Source organism: Rhinatrema bivittatum, chromosome 6 (assembly GCF_901001135.1).
Source record: "Rhinatrema bivittatum chromosome 6, aRhiBiv1.1, whole genome shotgun sequence".
Taxonomy (NCBI): domain Eukaryota; kingdom Metazoa; phylum Chordata; class Amphibia; order Gymnophiona; family Rhinatrematidae; genus Rhinatrema; species Rhinatrema bivittatum.
In genome coordinates this window covers 277,112,577-277,134,346 of record NC_042620.1, presented here as the reverse complement: position 1 = coordinate 277,134,346, position 21,770 = coordinate 277,112,577, and the positions used below count along the sequence as shown (strand labels likewise).

General features: G+C 43.9%; 1 protein-coding gene across 3 annotated transcripts in view; it reads left to right on the top strand.

Annotated features, from left to right (window-relative positions):
• KIF4A (kinesin family member 4A) overlaps positions 1-21,770 on the top strand; it is a 265,297-nt gene that overhangs the window by 49,178 nt on the left and 194,349 nt on the right. For 2 of the 3 annotated variants that reach the window (XM_029607255.1, XM_029607254.1), the window contains exons 3-4: positions 1,250-1,364; positions 21,062-21,252. In XM_029607255.1, coding sequence (XP_029463115.1) covers positions 1,250-1,364; positions 21,062-21,252 — 306 coding nt within the window. Of the gene's footprint in view, positions 1-1,249; positions 1,365-21,061; positions 21,253-21,770 lie in introns of those variants that run through there. The other variant, XM_029607256.1, reaches the window with a different exon arrangement.

Sequence of the window (21,770 nt, the reverse complement as noted above, 5' to 3'; positions counted from 1 at the left end):
AAACATCAGGGTAACTTGCTCGATACCACGGTTATTACCCTCAAACATTAAGCTTTATACTTCACTTTGATACAGCTCCAACACTGCTCTCTGCATCAGTGATGGGGGTGGAAGAAAATCAGAATCAAAAAGCTACCAATAAGGGCCCTGAACTCAGTGGTCAGAGTAACAGATAAGTATGAGAGAATAAGTGTGAAAGCTTGCTGGGCAGACTAGATGGGCCTATTGGTCATCTTCTGTCGTCTTCTGCCATTTTGCTGCCTCCTTGCATACGGTACCTTCGTTTCTTCCTAAGGTGGTGTCTGTTTTTCATGTAAACCAATAAGTGGAGTTGCCCAGGTTTCCGGATTGGGCTTGATCCCTCGATGGGACAAGAACTTCACCTTTTGGATGTGACGGGTGATATTACGTTACTTGAAAGTCATTAACACTTTTCACCATTCTGATCATTTGTTCATCCTGTTCGGGGGAGCAAAAAGGGCGAAAAGGCGTCTAAGGCTTCTTTGTCTCGTTGGTTGAAAGACTCTCTGCAGCTTATGTATCAAAAGGAAGAGCGGTTTCAGTGGGTCTTAGAGCACATTTGACTTGAGCTCAGGTGACATCCTAGGCTGAGTGTCAGCTGGTGTCTCCTCAAGAGTTCTGTAGAGCTGCGGTGTGGTCTTCATTGCATACTTTTACCAAGCATTACCGTTTGGATGTGCGGGCCCAGGAGGCGGCCCCTTTTGGAGAGTGTTCTTCGAGCGGGTCTTACACTGGGCGGGAACCTGAAAGAGGGCTTTGGTACGTTCCGCCTGTCTGGACTGATCTGGGTATGTTCAGGAAAGGAAAATTGATTACCTGCTAATTTTCATTCCTGTAATACCACAGATCAGTCCAGAGGCCCGCCCTGAGGATCTCTGCTGAAGACTGCTTGGTCTACTACTGTATTTGCAAAGCAGATTTGCCATTTTTTTTTTTTGGCTTCAACTTCTAGGTTTAGCGTTTCTGCATGGCTATCTAGTTGGTCAGGGGTATCCATGTTGGGAGCCTCGTTCGCTCTTTATTTTTTCTTATCTTGGCTTGGGTATCGATTAATACTCAGTGACTGCAGGTGGCACTCTCATATATGTGGCAGTGCCCAAGGTTTTGTTCTCTACTTCCATCTGCTGGTAGGGATGAATAAAACCCACTTGTCTGGACTGATCTGTGGTATTACAGGAACGAAAATTAGCAGGTAATAACCAATTTTCTTTTCTTCCTTTTCCCCAAGGTGGTGGTTGGTAATGAGAAGTCCTTCACATACGACTATGTGTTTGATCCATCTACTGAACAAGAAGAAGTGTTTAATACATCTGTCCTACCTCTCATCAATGGAATATTCGAAGGTGAGGAGTTGGTGCTGTGACACTGAAGGCAATCTACCTCCTATCTATGTATATATCCATTACTTATGTACTCAGTGTCTTGTTGCTTTATGGGCCTACTATTAGCAAAAGGCAGAAAATAACATGCTTATCAATAACCATGGTGTAGAAAGCCTGAGTAACTTAATTGCTGCATCAGGTGGATTTCTAAATGACGGTCAAAAATTGACTGAAAGGAGACCATATGTCTTCTGTTAGCTGCAGCTTGTTTCTCTTAATAGAAATGCTTTCACCCCCACCAAATACTGACTTCCTGTAACTAATCTCATATTCTTTTAGATCTGTCATTCTGTTAAATGTTCAGATAGTCATGGGAACTTTGGACACTGATCTATCCCCACACCACTGCATCTTTCATACTTGACTGCTTGGTCTAGCTTGTGAATCATGTCACCTATGAAGTATCTCCTGATTTTTCTAAGCTTTTGCCCCATACAATCAGGGCAGTCATTTGATTCTTTTCCTTGGAGGTGCCCCCTTTAGATTTTTTGCATTTTCTTTGCACCTTTTCTAGTTGCTAGACAAACTTCTGATGTGTCCCCCTGTGCGCCTATCTTACATGTGGTGGGGGGTTTAGACTGACATGTTGCTTCAGCTCCTTGGGCTTCCAGTTCAGACCTGGGGCTGGAATCCAGTGCCATGAGCTTCATTCACAATGACTTGGGGATTGTTCCTTATTCTGTGTCCCCCTTTCCAGCTCACTCAGCCTAATTATTGTAGGGATAGTCCTTTGCCATGGAGGAGCAACGCCCCAGGGCTCCTTCCAGAACCCTAGAATCATGGGCTCTAAATCCAGCCACTAGATGGCTGATGCCCTCCTCACCGGTGGCTGCAAAAATAGCCTTTGCAGCCAATCCAAGGTCAGGATCAAACCCATGACCTCTACATTGCACTGCTACTCCATTACACTGCCACCTGTGCTTTAACTAGGTCCTCTACAATATCTGAAATAAGAGGTGGATCTAGGGAAAAGCTAAGTATAAGCTAGCACTTGCCTGCCTTTGTCCCCTTTTTTTTTTTAATCTTCCACTTATCTGCCCTGTCCCTTGGTAGATAACATACTGACTGCCTCTTGTCCAGGAAATTCTACTCAGTTTTCCTAGTATGTAGCCAAATGGACTCAGGACCAAGGGGTTATGGATTTCGAAGCTGATGTCACCCTAGATATACCTCTATAGTGACCTCAGCCCTTCAGTATTTCTGTCTCCAGCAGATGGAAGTAGCTCTCCCTATGAGGTTTGCTTTACTTTTTGGAAGGAGAAATTCTACATTTAAATTGGAGAAAAGATTGAGCCCCACTCTTCTGCGGTGATAACCTAAATGTCCATCCCTCAACTGAGAATTCAAGGCAGTTTCAGAGATCCCTCAGAGGTGTGCCTTGGTCGGATAGCTAGTTCCCGGTGTGGACTTTTGCTACTTAGCAGGCCGATACAATACCAACGTGCTAAAAAAGTGCATCTGCTTCCGGCGCCCTTGCTTTTAGCACGGGCACAATTCTGTTTCTCAGACGTGCGATATAGTAGTCAAATAAGACAATCAAATGTGCCAAAGTGCATGGAGGTCGGAAAAACAGCGTCCATAACGCTATTGATTTTACTGCATCAGACGCCTATATAGTAGGGAGAATGCATCTAACGTCTGTCAAAAGGGCATACATGTCAATTTTAAGACTAGCAAATTACAGCGAACGAGTTTCCAATTTATCCTTTTCCAGTTTTTCATTGATCATACCTAATTTCTCATTGCTCCCCCACCATGACATCAAGTGACTCGTCATAATCCTGCCTCGGATGTATATAAATCGCTGCTAAGACTATCCTTTTTCTGTTCGGTTCGGGTCAGGGTTATATACAGACTGGTTTGAACAGGTGCTTTTCATACAATTGGAAGATCAACATCAGCATTCTTTCACTTTGAACAGGTAAGAGACGCAGTCATGGACACTCATTTTTAGCGGGAACGTCAATGCTCAGAGGCCCTGCTATTATGTGCCCGTTTTCTCTTTTCTCGATGTCTCTACCGGGAATGGTGCTGTCCATGTGCTCTGCTTCTTTGCTGTGACCCTTAACTGCATGTACCAGTGTTTGTTCATACTAGCCATGTGGCCGGTATTCTGCTTTCATTAATTCCATTTCTTCTGGGTTTTTTCATTCAGAGATTGTTATGGCAGCAAAACATACCATTTCATAGGTGGAGGCAGTCCAGAGACCTGCAAGAGCAAGCAGGCACAAGTAGCCAACTGTCCAAGATGTGAACACATGATTCTCGCTTTATGGACACAGAAGGAGCTACTGTGCCATGCTGTCTTCTAGTGTTGCCTCTTCTAGTGTTGCACCACTGATGCTAGACCTGTTTGACCTCCCTGGGCATAAGACAGGGAGCTGACATCAGCACGATCCTCTCCCAAATCAGTTTCTTCGTAGAGAAAGAAACGTTTGATATGAAGAGAACTTTGTAGTTCTTGCAGACACTTGCCATGTACCCTGGAATTTCTGCATAGTATCCCTCCATAATGCTGTTAATTGCTCCATATATTGTATCCATCTCAACCTCTGAAGCACAGCAGTGAGGGATAGTGCTTTCCAATGCTTCGCAATTTCCCCCTACACAGCATGTGCCACTACCCTAATGAATGATTTATGGTTCGTGGACTTGCCTTCCATCGGGAAATTCAAGAGAAACACCTTAGGATCCATAGTTATGGGTGTTTGTAGCAAATCTTGTATCCATCGTCCCACATGACCCCATAATTGCTGGATATCAGGGCAACTCCACCACATGTAAAAATCACCTGTCTGACTGCATTTCCTCCCGCACAGATTGCTAGTGGTGTCTCATTTTATTCAATTTATAAGCAGTTATGTACCACCTGTAGAAGATCTTGTAACTGTTTTCCACCATTTGAGACACAATGGAGCTGCAGCTAATAGCCAGAAAGCACAGATCCCAATCCCCCCTCTGACACAGGTGATGCCAAATCCTTCTCCCATGCTTTCATGAAGCCTATCCCTTGTGGTAGGGCCCCATTTAAAATAGCATACAGTTTAGATATGGTTCCTCTTAAGTGCTTTTTCACAATAGCCTTCCATCAACTATTTCCCCTTCAGCATGTTAATCTCGTACAGATTTTGCAGACAGGAAATGGCCTAACTGCAATTAGGCGTATTGATCTGCATTAGTCAGCTGAAAAAGCTCTTTTAACTCAGCAAATGACAATATCCTCTGATAGCACCAAACTTGACCTATGGTAGCTAGGCCCTTAGCTGCCCAAGTCTGGAGCAATTTCCCATCCTTCCCAGCATGGAAATCCTCACACCCCGTATTCAAGGTGGCGTGCATATACCTTCTACTACCCAATAGAGCATTCCTCCATTGTTTCCAAATTTGCAATGTGCAATCAGTGCACGGGGATAATTTAACCGCATTATACCTAATCTTCCCAGAGGACCAGAAGATGTCCCTTAATCCTGTACTTTGGGCCATATTATTCTCCAGGGCCACCCACTGCTTGTCCTCTACCCTATTATTTAACTAACAACCTTCAATTGCGAGGTGACATTGGGAACTCCCAATCCCCCGTCAGCCTTGCTTTGATATAACACCTTCCTTGCTACTTTTGGAGGTCTCCTTTTCCAAATAAAGAAACTTTTTTTTCTTTTGTAGATCTTTGAAAAAACTGGCAGGAACAATACACGGCAATGTCTGAAAAAAGTATCCCAGCTTGGGTAATAGTAATTTTAATTGCAGCGATCCTGTCCCATTTATGCAAATCTTGCTCGAGTTGTCTAAAGGCAGGTAATTTATGCGGAACAGGCCTGTATAGTTAGACCCAACCCGAACCCCTAAATACTTCACCGTCTTTCCCTGTTATGCACCAGGATCATGTTGAACAGGGAGTTAAGAACTTGTATAGTATTAGTGGAATAGGGTGGGGAGAATATATACAAGGGTGCAGTAATGTAGGGGGAACAGGGAGTTAATAACTTGGGTTTAACTTGTACAGTATTAGAAGTAAGGTGGAGAGAATAGCTACATGGGTACAGAATATAATGGAGGTGGAGAATTTACAGAAGTATCTACATAGGGCCAGAGGTATTGTAAATAAGGGGGGAGAATTTACGGAACAGTATTGTTACAAGAAAGGGGGAGAAAGTATGGGATTACATGGGTACAGTATTGGGGAGAAGGGTGGTGATTTACAGAAGTACTAATACAGGTACAGTGTTAGGGGAGAAGGTGGAGAGATTAACAGAAATAATAAAAGTACATTAAAGTGGTATAGGTTTCTGTTCCTGGCAGGAAGATGGGTAATAATTCAGATTTATCTTAATTTTAAAACCGGAGGCTTTCCCAAATGCTTCAAGCTCAGGTGCAGCTAAAGTAAACAGAACATCATCTGCGTATAATGAAATCTTTTATAGGACTGATCCCCTACCATAAGGACCTGAATGTCCTTGTCCTGTCTGATTTTTCTCGTCTAGGGGCTCCAGATATAGTGCTAATAGGGATAATGGGCACCCTTGTCGCGTGCCCCTCTGCACCTGGAAGTTGGAAGAATACCCCCCATTAACTCTTATACAGGCTGTGGGTTCTCTGTTTAGTTCCTGTACCCAATTAAGAGTTTCCCTCCAGTCCCACCTTATCACTTGAAACAAAAAGGGCCAATGAACCCTATCTAAAGCTTTTTCAGCATCCACCCTGAACAGGACCGATGGCATCACTCTCTGTTTCGTGAATAATATTAACAACCTTTCTTATCCCCTGCCATGCGTCCCGGCATGAACCCTGCCTGATCATCATGGATTAGCAAAGAGATTACTAATTTCAATCTATTAGCCAGAATTTTGACGAGCAATTTCAAATCAATATTTATAAGGGAAATTGGGCGATATGAACTGCACAATGTTATCTTTCCCAGCTTTAGGCAGTATTGTTCCGGCCATGTTGGCTGATTGTGATAAGTGGCCGCTGGTTCCTAAACTATTGAACACATTTACCAGGGACCCACTAGGACTTTGAACTTTTTATAAAATAGGGGAGTATACCCATCGATCCCTGGGGCCTTCCCTGGTTTGAGCTCTGCAATAGCTACAAAAACCTCTGCTGCAGAGTTTGGTTTTTAATCTGCTCATTAAAAGATATGACTATTTATTTATTAATTGAATATTCAATTTTTGGAATATGCTCTTATGTCTAAAATAGTAAATGTACCATTAATATTTGATATTTGCGGCTTGGTTTCTGTGAAGCTGAAATCTGTTTGTATTTTGTTTTTATTATGTATGTATCCTTGTATATCGCCTAGGCCTTGTTAAGTGTTAGGCGATTTAATACATTTTAATAAATGAAAATGAAATGGTTGACCTAGCCTCTCTTCTAATTCTGTATCCAGACCGAGGAGTTGTATTCCAGCCAAATAGTTATTAAGATCGCTTTTGGAAGCTCCTGTTTTGCGAGAGTACAACTCAGAGAAAAACTGATTAAACAGATTTTCTAATCCCCTCACTTTCCAGTATCATAGACCCATCGTCAGCTTTAAATTTTGCAATTTGCGATTGATATGTCCTGGTTTTTAATGAATGAGCCAATAGCTTCCCGGCCTGGTTACAGTGTTCATAATAGGTTTCTTTGGCCATATCCAACTTATGTGCTATCTCTTCTGCTTCCACTACAGAGATCTGATGTCTAATATTCCCCAGTTCCTTCAGGAGACGTCTAGTGGGATTCCTTTTGTTATTTTTCCACCTCCTCTAACCTCTCCTTTAATATCATGTATTTATGAATCTTCTTTCTTTTTATGAGGCCACAGCAATCAAATTCCCCCATATTACAGCTTTTAAACAGTCCCACAGTATTGCTGGAGTTATATCTGGGGAATCATTATTATATAGGTGATCTTTTATTGCCATCCTAATGCATGATTCTACCTCTCGCTCCTTTAACAACGAATCATTTTCCAAAATCTGCACCCAAATCTGCGTGTGGTCAGATTACATAATATTCCTGATTCTGGCCTCCTTTGAATTAACCTCTAGAGACTTATCCACCAGGAAGTAGTCTATTCTGGTATATGTATCATGGGCCTTAAAATAAAATGAAGTCCCTCCCGGTAGAACATAAGAACATGCCATACTGGGTCAGACCAAGGGTCCATCAAGCCCAGCATCCTGCCATATGTCTAAGTACCATTTTGACCATGAATCTCTGAAGTGCTATGCAGTCAGGTTTTAAATAATGCCCCCCCCCCTCTTAACAGTCTGCTTTAGGGTTACATACTAAATTAAAATCCTCCCCCCCCATAACCAATTTTCCACTTTTAATTTGCAGCAATACAAGGTCAATTCTCTGAAACAGCTCTCTGAAGCACACTCGAGCTATATACATTAACTAAAACATACAGATCTTTGTTAAGGTAGAGCAACACAACCAAGAAGCGTCCCTCCTCATCCCGATGCACCAAATCAATCTGCACCATTACATCTTTAGATATATAAGAATCCCCACTCCAGTGTATTTGTGCCGGCATACTAGCAGCCAATAATATGATTATAGTGAGGCGAGTAAAGTAATCTCTCATGAGGCTTTTGGCAATGTTTCTTGTACAAACGCTACAGAATGTTTCAGAGAATCACTTGAAAAACAGGGTGTTGAACTTACATGGTGAGTTTAATCCCTTGATGTTCAAGGATACAAATTTAAGGGACATCATTGGTATAAATTCTCAAGGCCTGTGCATGCCTGTTAATGATTACTCCTATTCATCTTAATCTTATCCTCTGCCACAGTCCTCATACTGTGTATCCCATCAGTATCTGGGCTTCTTCATCATCCCTATCCTTATGTCCCGGGATAGCTTTGACACCCAGCCCCATTGACGCCCTCATGTTTTCACACTTATTGCCTCCCCTTTACATGTAACGTCTGTTACAGCCTCCCTCTCCCAACTTTTCCTCTCTCTCCTTCTATCCCTCTCCCCACCTTTCCCTGTCACACTAACATACTTTCACCAATACTAATCCTAAGCTATATGTAATCCTAATTTGTCATATCTATTATTGACCCTTTGCCACGCATATTTAATTTAAGCCTTGATTGCCTCCCCCGCATTAATAAGTTGTTCACTGTATTAATTTTAGTTTTACATAATTGTTCTATATATAATTCTTTGGCATATAGTTTTTAACTCATACTATCTTGTTCTATGTAGAAAGTTAATGCGTTTTATGTATAAAGCTAAGGCGTTCGTTTTATAACGTCAAGGCGTACGTTAATATGTTCTCTGTACACCGACGTGATACCTTGATAAACGGCGGTATATAAAAACCAATAAATAAATAAATGTCCCTTGTCCCTATGTAAAACCCTCCTCCTCGGTCCCATCCCCTGATAAACCACTGCTGCAGCAGTGTGTCCCTCCAGGAAAGAAGCCTGCCTCCCCCCCCCCCCCCCCCCCCCCACTCACACACACTCTCCCCTTTGAAAAAATATAGATATCAAAGTATTTGCATATCCAGTTCAAATCGGCATAATGCGTCAAAGTAGTCAGTGTAGTAGGCTGTCCCAATCGTGGGTCCTCTGGGAGCCTACTGTCCACAGAGCATCTTATCCAGTCACTGTATCCTGCCGAATTTCTTCACGCGACTCTAGCTCTTGGTAGGCCTTGTTCCGCAGATTTCTGCCGTAATAGTGCCCGTGTTGCCCACGCGTTGCCACTTAGGCTGCTCAGCCTCAGATGTTTTGTGTGCATTGGTCGCAGCCTCTGGAAGGAAGAGTCCTGCTGTTTCCAGAATTTATCCCTCTTCAGCCTCTGAATGCATTCGTGAAGTCACTCCACTGACCGTGAATGCTAATCCACAAGAATACAGCCATCTGTATCTGATTTCCTTTCTCAGCAATGTTGTCATTTTGAAGCTCCTTCGTTTCTTTAAGGTGGCAGCTGCCAGATCGTTGTAGAGCACTATATTGTATCTTCTTCCCACATGAAGCAGTTTATTTTGTGCGCTTGCTGCATGATCTTGTCTTTCAATCAAACTGTGGACACACGCAATAATGTCCCTTGGCACTGTGCGCTCTATCTAGTACTATATCTGTGTCCATGTGCTTGGAGCAATCCTCCCCTTCGTTGAGACAACACGGTATATTTTACGTACTACCAATCTGATGTCTTCAAACTCCTCCAATTCAGGTACTCCCCAAATTTGAATATTAGATTGCTGGGATCTATTCTCAAGATCTTCTATCTTGAGTGTTACTTCTGTTTGCCTTTTTTAATTCTGTGATTTCTGTTTTCAGCTGAATAACCTCAGTCACTTGATCCTCCATGGCTGCTTCCATGTTCTCGACGCGTCTCCTGAAATCTCCCATTTCGGTGTGAAACTCGGACAAGGCCCCTTGCATGTCTTCCTTTATGGATTTTATGTCCCTCTGTATTTCTTGGAACCATCTTTTAAAATCCTCTTTAGTGGGCTCAGTTTTTCCCATTCATACTATAGCTCTTAGAGCTCTCCTCCTCTTCCCAGCCCTGCAAGGGCCCATCCACCATTACTTCCTCCCCAGGCTCCGGTGACTCAAGCAAGGTTGTAAAATGTGAACCACCAGAATCATAAGAAAAATGCTTTAGGTTTTTTTTTGGTTTTTTTTTTTCGGGAGGTTATCGAGTTCTTCCTGAAGCATATATTACCCTGAGTTCATACATAAACACTTCGAATGTGCCGGTTTTCTCTTAGATTGTGGAGAGTATGAGGGGGAGCTGACGCCTCAAGCGTCCATGCACTTGGGATGGCGTCACTTCCCCCTCCCGCAGCCATATCGTGTATGGAAAGCACTTAACAAAATGGAACCCTACAAAATGGACATCTGGAAGCCACGGGGACAACCTCCACACACATGTCCTTTAAACACTTCACAACTGTAAACAGACATCTAATACTCATTCTGGTGACTCAAAAGCCTATTGCTGTGGCCTTTCCAAGATGTCCACGGTTGTTTTTGGTACACAGTACATTCCTGATGACAGATGCTCTACGGCTTAGCTTAGACCTATATAGAATATAGAGACCTCCAAGCTTACCTCCCATGGCATGGAAGCTTGAGTGTTTGAAAGTTGCCCTGAGTGCCTGCCAGGCATCATCGGCCCAATCCTGGTCCTATGGTCGCTCAGGGCGAAAGTACAGGTGTCGTTCGTCAAGCACTGAGGTATGCCAGCAGCCTGACGTCCCCCTCTGAGAGGTTTGGCAACCTTCCTCGTGGTGTGGCCACAGGGGATGGATGTATATACTCATGCGTCCCTGCCTCTGGCATCAGCCAAGGCCCTGCATGTTGCTGGTGTTTTTAAAAGGCCAGGCTAAAACACATGCCTTGGAAAGGCCTTGGCTGGTGGTTCTGAAGGATGGGCGGAGCCTCAGGGTTGCTAAAATCTAGAATGCTCTGCAGGCTTGGTCTCGACAAGGGATGCTGAAGGGAGAGGCCTTGCAAGGCGTTTGCCAAGGCCCCGCAGGTTGCTGGTGTTTAAACGTCCAGGGCAGGCTAAAATTATGGATGCCTTGGAGAGGGGAGGTTGATGCAAATGACAGAACAGTTGTTAACTAAACAAAAAAAAACTTTATTGAGCCAAAATAATACTTTTCAGTGCAGGGAACATCTTTCATCCTTGGATCACAACTCCTGCAATAAAACACAACAGGATTAAGCTTTTGCTCCCCAGGGATGGTAGGGCGAGATTGGGGTTGTCATCTATGCCTGGCAATAAAGACAGGCAACTGTTAGTCATGAAACAGAAAATATCAAGGACTTTAGAGAGGCATTTTGTTGAATAAAGAGCACATCAATATCAAGAGTTAAAGGGTATAATTGATAACTTACATGAGAAGTCTCAATGATCTTCTGCAAACATCATAGCTGGCAAGTTTTCTGCAATCACAGCATGCACACCAATTCGCAAACAAATATTGGATAGCATGCTATAATGCTTGCCACCTTTTCTGTACTGTATTGCAGTGCTCCACCAGAGCCATCCAAGCATCTGAATCTGCCTTTCAGTATTCCAAAGGTCTGCTCTATCATGTTTCTTGTACTGTCATGAGCCTCATTGTAGTGTATTAAGGCTGTGGTATGTGGGGACTGGAGCAGAGTTAACAACAACGCTTACAGCCATAGCTGCCATCACCTGTATGGGGTGTAACCAAGAATGCATCAAAAAGCATTTTACAGTGACAACAGCAAGCATAAACTCATCACATTAACATACATATACTCTATTATATACCTAACCCCAGTCTTTATTGCATGCCATCATCCCACCTCTATCTAGAATCCTGTCCCATAGCCAATGTCACTTACCGAGCAGACATCCATCGCCGTATCTCCCTTGTGGGAAATGGGCTCCAAGTGATGAATGTAGGAGTGATGGCAGCTCTCCGGGAAACCTTGCAACAACATTAAGAATTCGAAGGTGTGCATCACAAACGACTTACACATTCATGGAATGGAATTGCTTGCGGTTCTGGAAGGAATTCTCCTCTTCTGACTTTGGGGTCAATGCAATATGGGTGCAGTCTATAGCACATTTGCATCCCTGTATTTGCCATGAACCCACTGCGGATCTCTTGTAGTTGCAGTGGGTCATCAGGAAATGTGATATACTTCCTCATTGCCTTCAAGACCTGTACGAAATGCTGAGGAGGAAGCCTGAGTCATCCCTGCAACGATACCAACTGGATTCTGAAAACTTTCAATAGCATAAAAATGTAAAGCACCCAGTTCGTCAACCCAGTCACAGCATGTTTGCGATTGGCCATGGGGTCAAGGTCTCTGCGCAGGCTTGCATATAGGACTAGAATTGCCCGTGAGCTGAGCTGGAACCTTCACACCAAATCTTGCTCGGGCAACCCCAAGAGTTGTCCGTGGGCAAAAGATACATTGCAACACGGTCCACGGATGGCTCTGGCCTGTACCTGTGCCTGTAACAAAACCATAAAAACATACTTGAACCCTGCATGGTATGTATTATCTGTAAGAACAGCCTGCATAAATAAATGTTTTGGATGTCCATACACAGCCCTGGACGTCTGCAAAGGCAGGCCCCGCACGTTGCTGGCGCTCGAATGTCCGACATACGAAACAAACACATTTCCAAGGCATCTGTTTTGGCCATTTTCGACCGGCTAAGGATGTCCAGAATTGGTGTTGAATGGACATTTCTCTACAGCTAGGACCAGTGAACAAATGGGTTGATGACTTAAATACATGCTTTCCTTACGGTTGACCATTTCTTGCCTTCAGGTCTTGCTGCTGGGCTTTCTTGTCATTTGGATGTTCTCAGCAATCGCTCACCTAGCATTCCTTATTCTGGCTTTCATACATAAGCAAAATGCACACATAATCCATTATGCTATCCAATACGTCTGCATGCCACGAGTGGTGCCATAGCAATAATGCCAGGGTCAGGGTAGGCGCAAAAATTCAAAAAGCTCGTTTAGACGTGCGATTTTGGACTTGTGTTACCGTATTGGGGATTATAGCTATTCCCTGTATGTTCCCGGATCAGTCCAGACAGTGGGTTGAGCCTCCTGTCCAGCAGATGGAGACAGAGAAAAACTGAAAGGGTATCCTATATCAGGACAGTGCTCACCCTGCATGCCTTCAGTATTTCTCTGTCTCCAGCAGATGCAGCAGTTGAACCTGAGGTTCCCTCTTTAGCAATTTATTTCTTTGAGGTTTTTTCTTTTATACCTCTACTGTTTCAAGATCAAGCAAATATTACTTAATTCTAAAAGAAAAAGATAATTACCAGATTTCAAAACCTATTTTTCTCAAGGGAGACAGTTCTGTCTCCTTGCTCTTACATGGTCCTAGGGGGGCTTGCCCCTTGAGTATTCAGCCTAGGATTCCTATCCCTGGTGACCACCTTGCCTGACTTGGGGTGATACTGGTGGTCCAGTCACTCCCCCTTTTTGGCTTGTCTGACCCTGGAGATGTTTAATGCCTCTGATCCCATAGCAGGGAAGATTTAATGCCTCTGCTATTGTTTAAAAAAAAAAAAAAAAAGCAAGCTTTTTTTTTTTCTCACCCGCGTTTGATTTGCTCTGAAGCAAGGAGGAGCGTAACACGGTTCATTCACCTGCTCCTGATCACAAGTGCAGCCAGGCTGAGTTGGCTTCATTTTCTCTGCGGCAGCTTCCCCTCTAATTATGCTGCGTTCAGCTTCCTGTCTCGCCTGCGGGTAGCCTGCCTCTCGGCTCTCCTGCGATAGGCTGTGTTCCCTTTGCCAGGCGGAGAGGGTCCCTCTGCGGCGGCGGCAAAGTCGGCGGTCCGGGGTCGGACTCCCAAACATGTTTCTAGGGCCGGCTCCTTCAAAAAACTGCAGGAATGGCGGCCATTTTGGGCTCTGATCTCGCTGCAGATTCGGAGCCTCAGGGGGGAGGGGAGCCTGATTTTTATTTTATTTTTATTTATAAATGTTTGTATACCGCCTTTACAATTTAAGCCCTGTGGACTCCACGGGGGTGGTCTCTGATCCTTCTAACCTGGTCCCTCCTCCCTCTTTACCCGGGAAATCTCGTCCTCGTTTTTTCATGGATTTTGTGCTTTTGCTGCACAAATCCGATTTGGCCAATATTCAGGAGCAGGATGATCCCTCGGGTATCCATTGCTCAGCCCCCTACAGCTCCAGATTCGTAGGGCTCCGTTCAAATCAGGACTGTACCAGGCTTACTGCATACCCCAGACCCTCCACAGCCCTCCCGCCCTGCCAGATCCGGATACAGATTTGTTGCTCCCAAATTGAGGGAGGCGACACGTGGGTTTTAAGATTGTTCCAGAGGGGAAGAGCTGGATCTGCTCGTTCCTTTTGTTCTGGATGAACTGGGGATTGAGGTGCCACCTAAAGAATCCACTATTACCTCTACTCCAGTCCTGGTGGGACTTAGGGTGCCTCCACCTACGTTCCCATTCCATCCCATGCTCAAGCAGCTACTTCTTCGGGAATGGGAGTCATCCCGTTCCCCCCCCCCCCCCCCTCCCCAATCGGGACTTCGGGTGGGTAGAGCGATGGACAAGCTTTATTCCCTACCTGCCATCTGCAGTCCCTCAGTATTTGTCTCCAGCAGATGGTAGAGGTGCAGTCTGGCAAAGTCTCGAGATGCTCAAGGTTCCCAAGGTGGACACTTCGGTTTCCACAGTCAACAAACGAACCACCATTCCGGTGGTGGGAGCCAATGAGTTGAAGGATATTCAGGACCTCAAGCGGATTTTTAAAGTCCTGGTTTTAGGAGTTTGGGTGACAGTCTGTAGCAGTCTCATGCAGCAGGCAAGTCTCAGGTGGGTTCAACAATTACTCAGAACCCAGGGCCTCCCATCTGCAGAGGCGGAACAGCTGGAAGCTGCAGTGGTGTATGGGGCTGATGCCCTCTACAATCCTACTCTGGGTGCAGACCAGAGCTATGGTTTCAGCTATGTCTACCAGATGACTTCTCTGGCTGAGAAATTGGGCGGCAGACCCTTCTAAGTCACAGTTGGGCACGCTTCCCTTCAAGGGTAAGTTGCTTTTTGGTGAGGACCTTGAACAGCTTATCAAATCTTTGGGAGACAAGATTCACAAGCTGCCTGAGGACCATACTAAACACGCTTAAGTCCTTTTTTCCTTCGCGCTCTCGTTTCAGAGGACAGTGCAGGTAAACAGAACGCGGGATTCTTTCCAAAGAGGTACCTCCATTAGATCCCTGTCGTGGTCTCATTCCTTTCGTGGCTGATGTCCCTTCTGGGATGGTAACCTGCAAGGATCTGCCTCAATGTTCTCACAATGACATATGGCCAGCCCATTCCTATGTTCCCAACTTAAGTGGATGTCTGTCCCTGTTTCTCGAGGAATGGGTCAAGGTTACCACGGATCAGTGGGTCCTCGATGTGATTGAAAGAGGCTATGCTTTAGAATTTGCTAGGGACCTTCCGGACTGCTACCTAATTTCTCCCTGCGGGAGTTGGAAGCGTCCAGCAGTGTGCCAGACTCTTGTCAGGCTGCAAGAGCTCTATGCCATGGTCCCAGTTCCCTTGGAGGAACAGGGATACACCAGTATTCCATCTACTTCGTCATTCCTAAAAAGGACGGCTCCTTCTGCCCAATCCTGGACCTCAAGAGAGTCAACTGGACCCTCAAGGTTCTGCATTTTCGAATGGACACCCTGAGGGCAGTTGTAGCGTTGGTTCATTCAGGCGAATATTTGGTCTCTCGACTTGAGACCTACCTGCACATCCCAATCCGCCAAGAACATCCAAAGTATGTTTCAACATCCTGGGGCAACACTTCCAGTTTTGGGCGCTCCCATTCGGTCTCTCCGCTGCACACTTTTACCAAGGTCATGGTGGTGGTGGCGGCCTCCCTCCACCAGGAAGGAGTCCTAGTCCATCCTTACTTGGATGACTGGCTCTTTCGGGCCAAATCGGAGAAACTCTGCATGATAGCAGTCAACAGTCTTGACGTTTCTCTCCTCCCTCAGGTGGATAGTCAACTTCTCCAAGAGCAACCTAGAGCCTTCTCAGTTCCTGAAATTCCTGGGAGCATGCTTCAAGACCTGCTTGGGCAAGGTGTTACTGCCCGGGCGCTCAAGCTCATGGACAGAGTGCAATAGTCTTAGTACTAATAGGAAGCAGATTTAAATACATTTTAGAGTACATTGACTGAAAAAAAATATTAACCTATGAAACTTGTTGCCAGAAAATGTGGTTAAAGCTAGTAGTGTAACTGAATGTTAAAATTTGACAGCTTCTAAAGGACAGGTCGGTAAATAATCAGACTTTGACTTCTTCACCTCTTAATTCATATTGGGATATGCTGGGCTCTGAACCATTGGTCTGACCCAACATGGCACTTATACTCTTAGAATACACTTTGCTTTGGAAATGTAAAATGTCTTTAACTGTCCAACTTTTTCTTTGTTCCTGTTCATACCCCAGACAAGTGGGTTTTGTATCCCTACCAGCAGATGGAGGCAGAGAATTAAAAAGCTTCAGGTGCTACTACTTAACTGTGTGCCATCTGCAGTCCCTCAGTATTTGTCTCCAGCAGATGGTAGAGGTGCAGTCTGGCAAAGTTAATAGCATTAGAGTACGAAAGAATTTTACAAGAAAACGGGAGGTGACAGGTTCCTTCATAGGCCATCCCTCAGTTCGAGCCGGGCAAGTTGGGGGTTGGCAATTCCTGTTTGACTTTAGCCTGGTGTTGGGAAAACCAGGGGTCTTTGGTTCCCTGAGGCCCTTCTTCCCAGAGTCTTCAGGTGATGGACAACAGCAGGGAAATGGTTCTTTCTTCTGGGTCTGTTTGTTCTTTTCTGTTTCTTTGAGAGGGGAAAAATAAGTAGAAGAAATAGTGATGCATATAGGGACAAAATAAATTGCTATATTTGCACAATGTTAGGTTCTATCTTAGGAGTTGCCACCCAGGAAAGAGAGTACAAATCGGTAATTGCATATCGAAACCAACTAATCTACCACAAAGCTCATCTCTATCCTCCACACTATTCAATATTTACCTCCTCCCCCTCAGCCATCTCCTTGCTGAGCTAGGCCTTGCGCATTTCATATATGCAGACAAGGTTCAGATCCTGATACCTATTACTGACACTACAAGAAGCCATTAAGACCTGGGAAACCGCCCTCTCTATCAGCACCTTGCTCTCAAACAACTTCCTTGCCCTTAACACTGCAAAAACTGAGCTACTTACTCCTCATCTCACCCCACAACATTAACCTTAACCCTCTATTGCTCAACACACCACCCTCTGATATCACAATTTCACAACATGTTCGTAGCCTCAGCGTCACCCTCGACAACCAATTGAACCTCAAAATTCTTCAACGCCACATTAAAAAAAATGGTTTCTTCAAACTACACACTTTAAAAAAAAAAACAAAACAAAACAAAAAAAAAAAAAAACTTAAACCCCCCTTCTATATCTCAATGACTTTCGCACTATACTCTAAGCCTTCATTCTATCAAAAATTGATTACTGTAATGCCATTCTACTAGGCCTCCCCAAAAATGCAATACAACCCCACAACTGCTCCAAAATGCTGCTGCCCGCATCCTCACCAGTGCCCACAGAAATATCACCCCTGTCCTCATGCATTTGCATTGGCTACCTATCACATCCCGGATCATATACAAATCGCTTACTCTTATCCACAAAGCACTTTACAACCATAATATGCAATGGCTCAGAGAACACACCTCAATTTTCGCACCCCCGCCAGACCCACTAGAAACAAATACCTTGCAACAATACTCACACCCTCGCCCAAACTATCTAAACTTACCTCCATCAAAGACTGTGCCTTTTCCATAGCAGGTCCCATGCTATGGAATAAATTGCAATCCTTTCTTCGCCAAGAATCATGCCCAAAAAAATTCAAACACAACCTCAAGACATGGCTATTCAAACAGGCCTACACCTGAGCTACCCTGCTGCCCCCACCCCCCCTCGGGATCTATAGACTATATCTCTCCTCTCCTAATATAGACTCCTGTTCTCCTGTCCTCACATTTGTCTTCTCGTCTTCCCCAACGACACTTCCGGCAACCTCTCCTCTTACCTTAAGCGATACACGTTATATGTGTTTCCAGATTTTAATTTTAATGTACTTAAGTTACTTCTTATATTAACTATTTTTCAGATCTTTCACTTGCCTTCTCATATTTGTAAATTTTGTATCGGGCTATCCATCTGCCCCTTAAACCTTATGTTTGCTGTATAAGCTTGCTATGTTCCCTGCACAAGCTTATTTCCTCTGCATAATCTTTTTATACCCTCTCTATAAGCTTGTTATGTTCTCTGTATAAGCTTGTTATGCCTGCCCTTATGCTTCCCTCTCCCCTTGTATTTGCCTCCCATTCCCCCTGTATAAGCTGGTTACGTACCCTGTATATACTCCCTTCTCCCCCTATTTAGCTTTGAGTCCCTTTACACTGTAGTTTCCATTTCACATGTGCAAGTTACTAGTTCATTAAGAACATAAGAAATTGCCATGTTGGGTCAGACCAAGGGTCCATCAAGCCCAGCATCCTGTTTCCAACAGAGGCCAAACCAGGCCACAAGAACCTGGCAATTACCCAAACACCAAGAAGATCCCATGCTACTGATGCAATTAATAGCAGTGGCTATTCCCTAAGTAAAATTGATTAATAGCCGTTAATGGACTTCTCCTCCAAGAACTTTTCCAAACCTTTTTTGAACCCAGCTACACTAACTGCACTAACCACATCCTCTGGCAACAAATTCCAGAGCTTTATTGTGCATTGAGTGAAAGAATTTTCTCAGATTAGTCTTAAATCTGCTACTTGCTAACTTCATGGAATGCCCCCTAGTCCTTCTACTATTCGAAAGTATAAATAACCAAGCCACATCTACTCGTTAAAGACCTTTTATCATATCTCCCCTCGGCCGTCTCTTCTCCAAGCTGAACAGCCCTAACCTCTTCAACCTTTCCTCATAGGGAAGCTGTTCCATCCCCTTTATCATTTTGGTTGCCCTTCTCTGTACCTTCTCCATCGCAACTATATCTTTTTTGAGATGCGGCGACCAGAATTGTACACAGTATTCAAGGTCTCACCATGGAGCGATTATAGAGGCATTATGACATTTTCATTGTAAAGCCTGTTGCTGCATTCTGTTCTCTGTTAACTGATGAGATGTTCACAACAACTGTTGGTATATAAAATTTCTAAATAAATAAGTCTAAGGTAGTCTGTTGCCTGGGTGGTTCAAAGGGTGCTGCAGATGTTAGTCCCTGGGCTGGGTTGTGAATTTCGTGAAGTTATCTAGTGCTGAGCCAGTCTTTGGAGTATTTGGGGGCGAGATTCCCATTATTACCGCACTACCAATTTGGTTAGCTTCTCTAATTTCTCTTAGCATTTCACTGTCCATCTCACCATCTTGGCCTGGTGGACGGTAGATACTCCTATGACTATACTTTTCCCCAACACACAAGGGATTTCTACCCAGAAAGATTCAATTGTGCATTTAGTCTCATGCAGGATGTTTATTCTGTTGGACTCTATGCCATCTCAGACATAAAACACCACATCGCCTCCCAGGTGTTCCTCTCTGTCATTGCGATATAATTTGTACCCCAGTATAGCACTGTCCCATTGATTATCCTACTTCCACCATGTCTCTGAGATGCCAATTAAGTCTGTCATCATTCACTGCTATACATTCTAATTCTCCCATCTTACTACTTAGACTTCTGGCATTGGCATACAGACATTTCAAAGTTTGTTTTTTAATACATTCTCATCTGAGCTCAGTATTGCCTATTGGCTGGGTATTGAAATGGTTATTTGTTTTTCATCAAGTTTTGCTGGTCTGCACAGTTGCTTTTGAAGAAAATACTAGCAAGTGTCACTGCGGGGGAGGGGGCGGGGTATATGTACTGTGATGTCAGTTTGCTCAGTCTCCATCTGCTGGTAGACGTGCATAACCCTTTTGTTCTTTATTCATCATACTGTCCTAAAGAAAAGGAAATTATCAGGTAAGTAATTTCTCCTTCTCTGGGGAGAGGGAAATATATTCAGGTACTGAATGTAACTCACTTTGAGCTACCAATGAGAATGCATGAACTAAATAGAAATAACTCAGTTGAAAATTTATTACTAAGAACATGTTGCTGTGCTGAGTCAGACTGAGGGTCCATCAAGCCCAGCATTCTTTTTCCAAAAGTGGCCAATCCAGGATATAAGGCAATTACCCAAACATTAAATAGATCCCATGCTACTGATGCCAGTAATGGCAGTGACTTTTCTCTAAGTCAACTTGATTAATAGCAGTTTATGGACTTCTCCTCTAGGCACCTATCCAAACCTTTTTTTTAAATCCAGCTACACAACTGCCTTAACCTCATCCTCTGGCAATGAATTCCAGAGCTTAATTGTGCATTGAGTGAGAATTTTCTTAGATTTGTCTTATCATACTTTGTCTATGTAAGCAACTTTGTTCAGAAATCACATGAGCTACTGTGACTTGGATTATGATTGGAATACAATTCCATTTGTATTGTCTTGGTCAATATTCAGTAGTCTGATCCACTGAATAAGATAATTTGACTCTTGTTAGCATATTCCCAAGATTTCAGGGTTGCAAATTCAAGGGACCTGCCTCAGTATCAGAATGCAGTAAAAATTAATGCATTTCAACTTTTGGAAATATGTAAATGGCAAGAGTGCTATCCTTGATTACTGGACTTCCTCTCAATCATGTGATGCTTCCATCTTCTCTTAGATACAGGCCATCTACCATCCAGACTGCTATGGTTAAGGGAAGAATACAGCTCCATATACAGTATCTACTATTTGATCTGTATTTACCCATAAGTTTGTCTGTACTCTACCCAGGGATATTGCCAGGCCCCCTATCATTTTGAGTCCTATCTCTGTGCTCATTATTACATTAGTGCAACCCCATTGTGGAATACAGAGGTTAGTTGGAAGGAGGCTGTGAAATGGTCTTTATATTTGTCAGCCCAGTTTTGATATATTGCTGCCCCCCACTTCCCAGCAAAACACTTTTGACAGCTGTTGTGCTGGGCTTAACTTGGCAAGCTGAAAAAAGAGTATTTCTCAGGTCTTTGGTGTCTGAGTGTCTGGGATGATCACTTGACTTTTTTGGCAGGGTACAATGCAACAGTCCTGGCATATGGGCAGACAGGATCAGGAAAAACCTACTCCATGGGAGGCACATACACACAGGATCAAGAGAATGAACCCACCATGGGGGTCATACCCAGGGTCATAAATGCCTTGTTTAAAGAAATTGAACGTAGACAAAGCTGGGAGTTCTTGATGAAAGTTTCATATTTGGAGGTAAGACTTGTTTGTTTTCTTTCTTTAAAGAGCTTCTATAATTGGATTTATAGGTGGTGTGTGTGGTTTTTTTTTTTTTTTTTTTGTGGTCAATAAGCAGGCTGAATCCACCCATAACATGTAAGCTACAGTGAATGGACTGGTCACCTAGCTAGTAGAACTCTTAGCTCTATTGAGCATGTGTGGAATTTTCTGCTTGGATGTCTCATGAACTGCCTGTCATTTTTAACTGAATGTGTACTTTCCCTGTACGTACCCAGATCAGTCCAGACTCCTGGGTTTGGCCCCCCTCGAGCAGATGGAGACAGAAGTTTACAAACAAAATCTCCGCCTATATCTAGGCTGGTGCCACCTACAGTCCGGCAGTATTCTTCTGTCTCCTAGCAGGTGGAGAGGGTGCCAAACCTACAGTCGGTGCTGAGGCCTAGATTTAGGTGGTAGTTAGTGTGTAAAAAAAAAAAAAAAGTACTTACCTGTTTTTCTTCTTTTGTCTGTGCCTCGTCTCTCCTGTCCTGTTC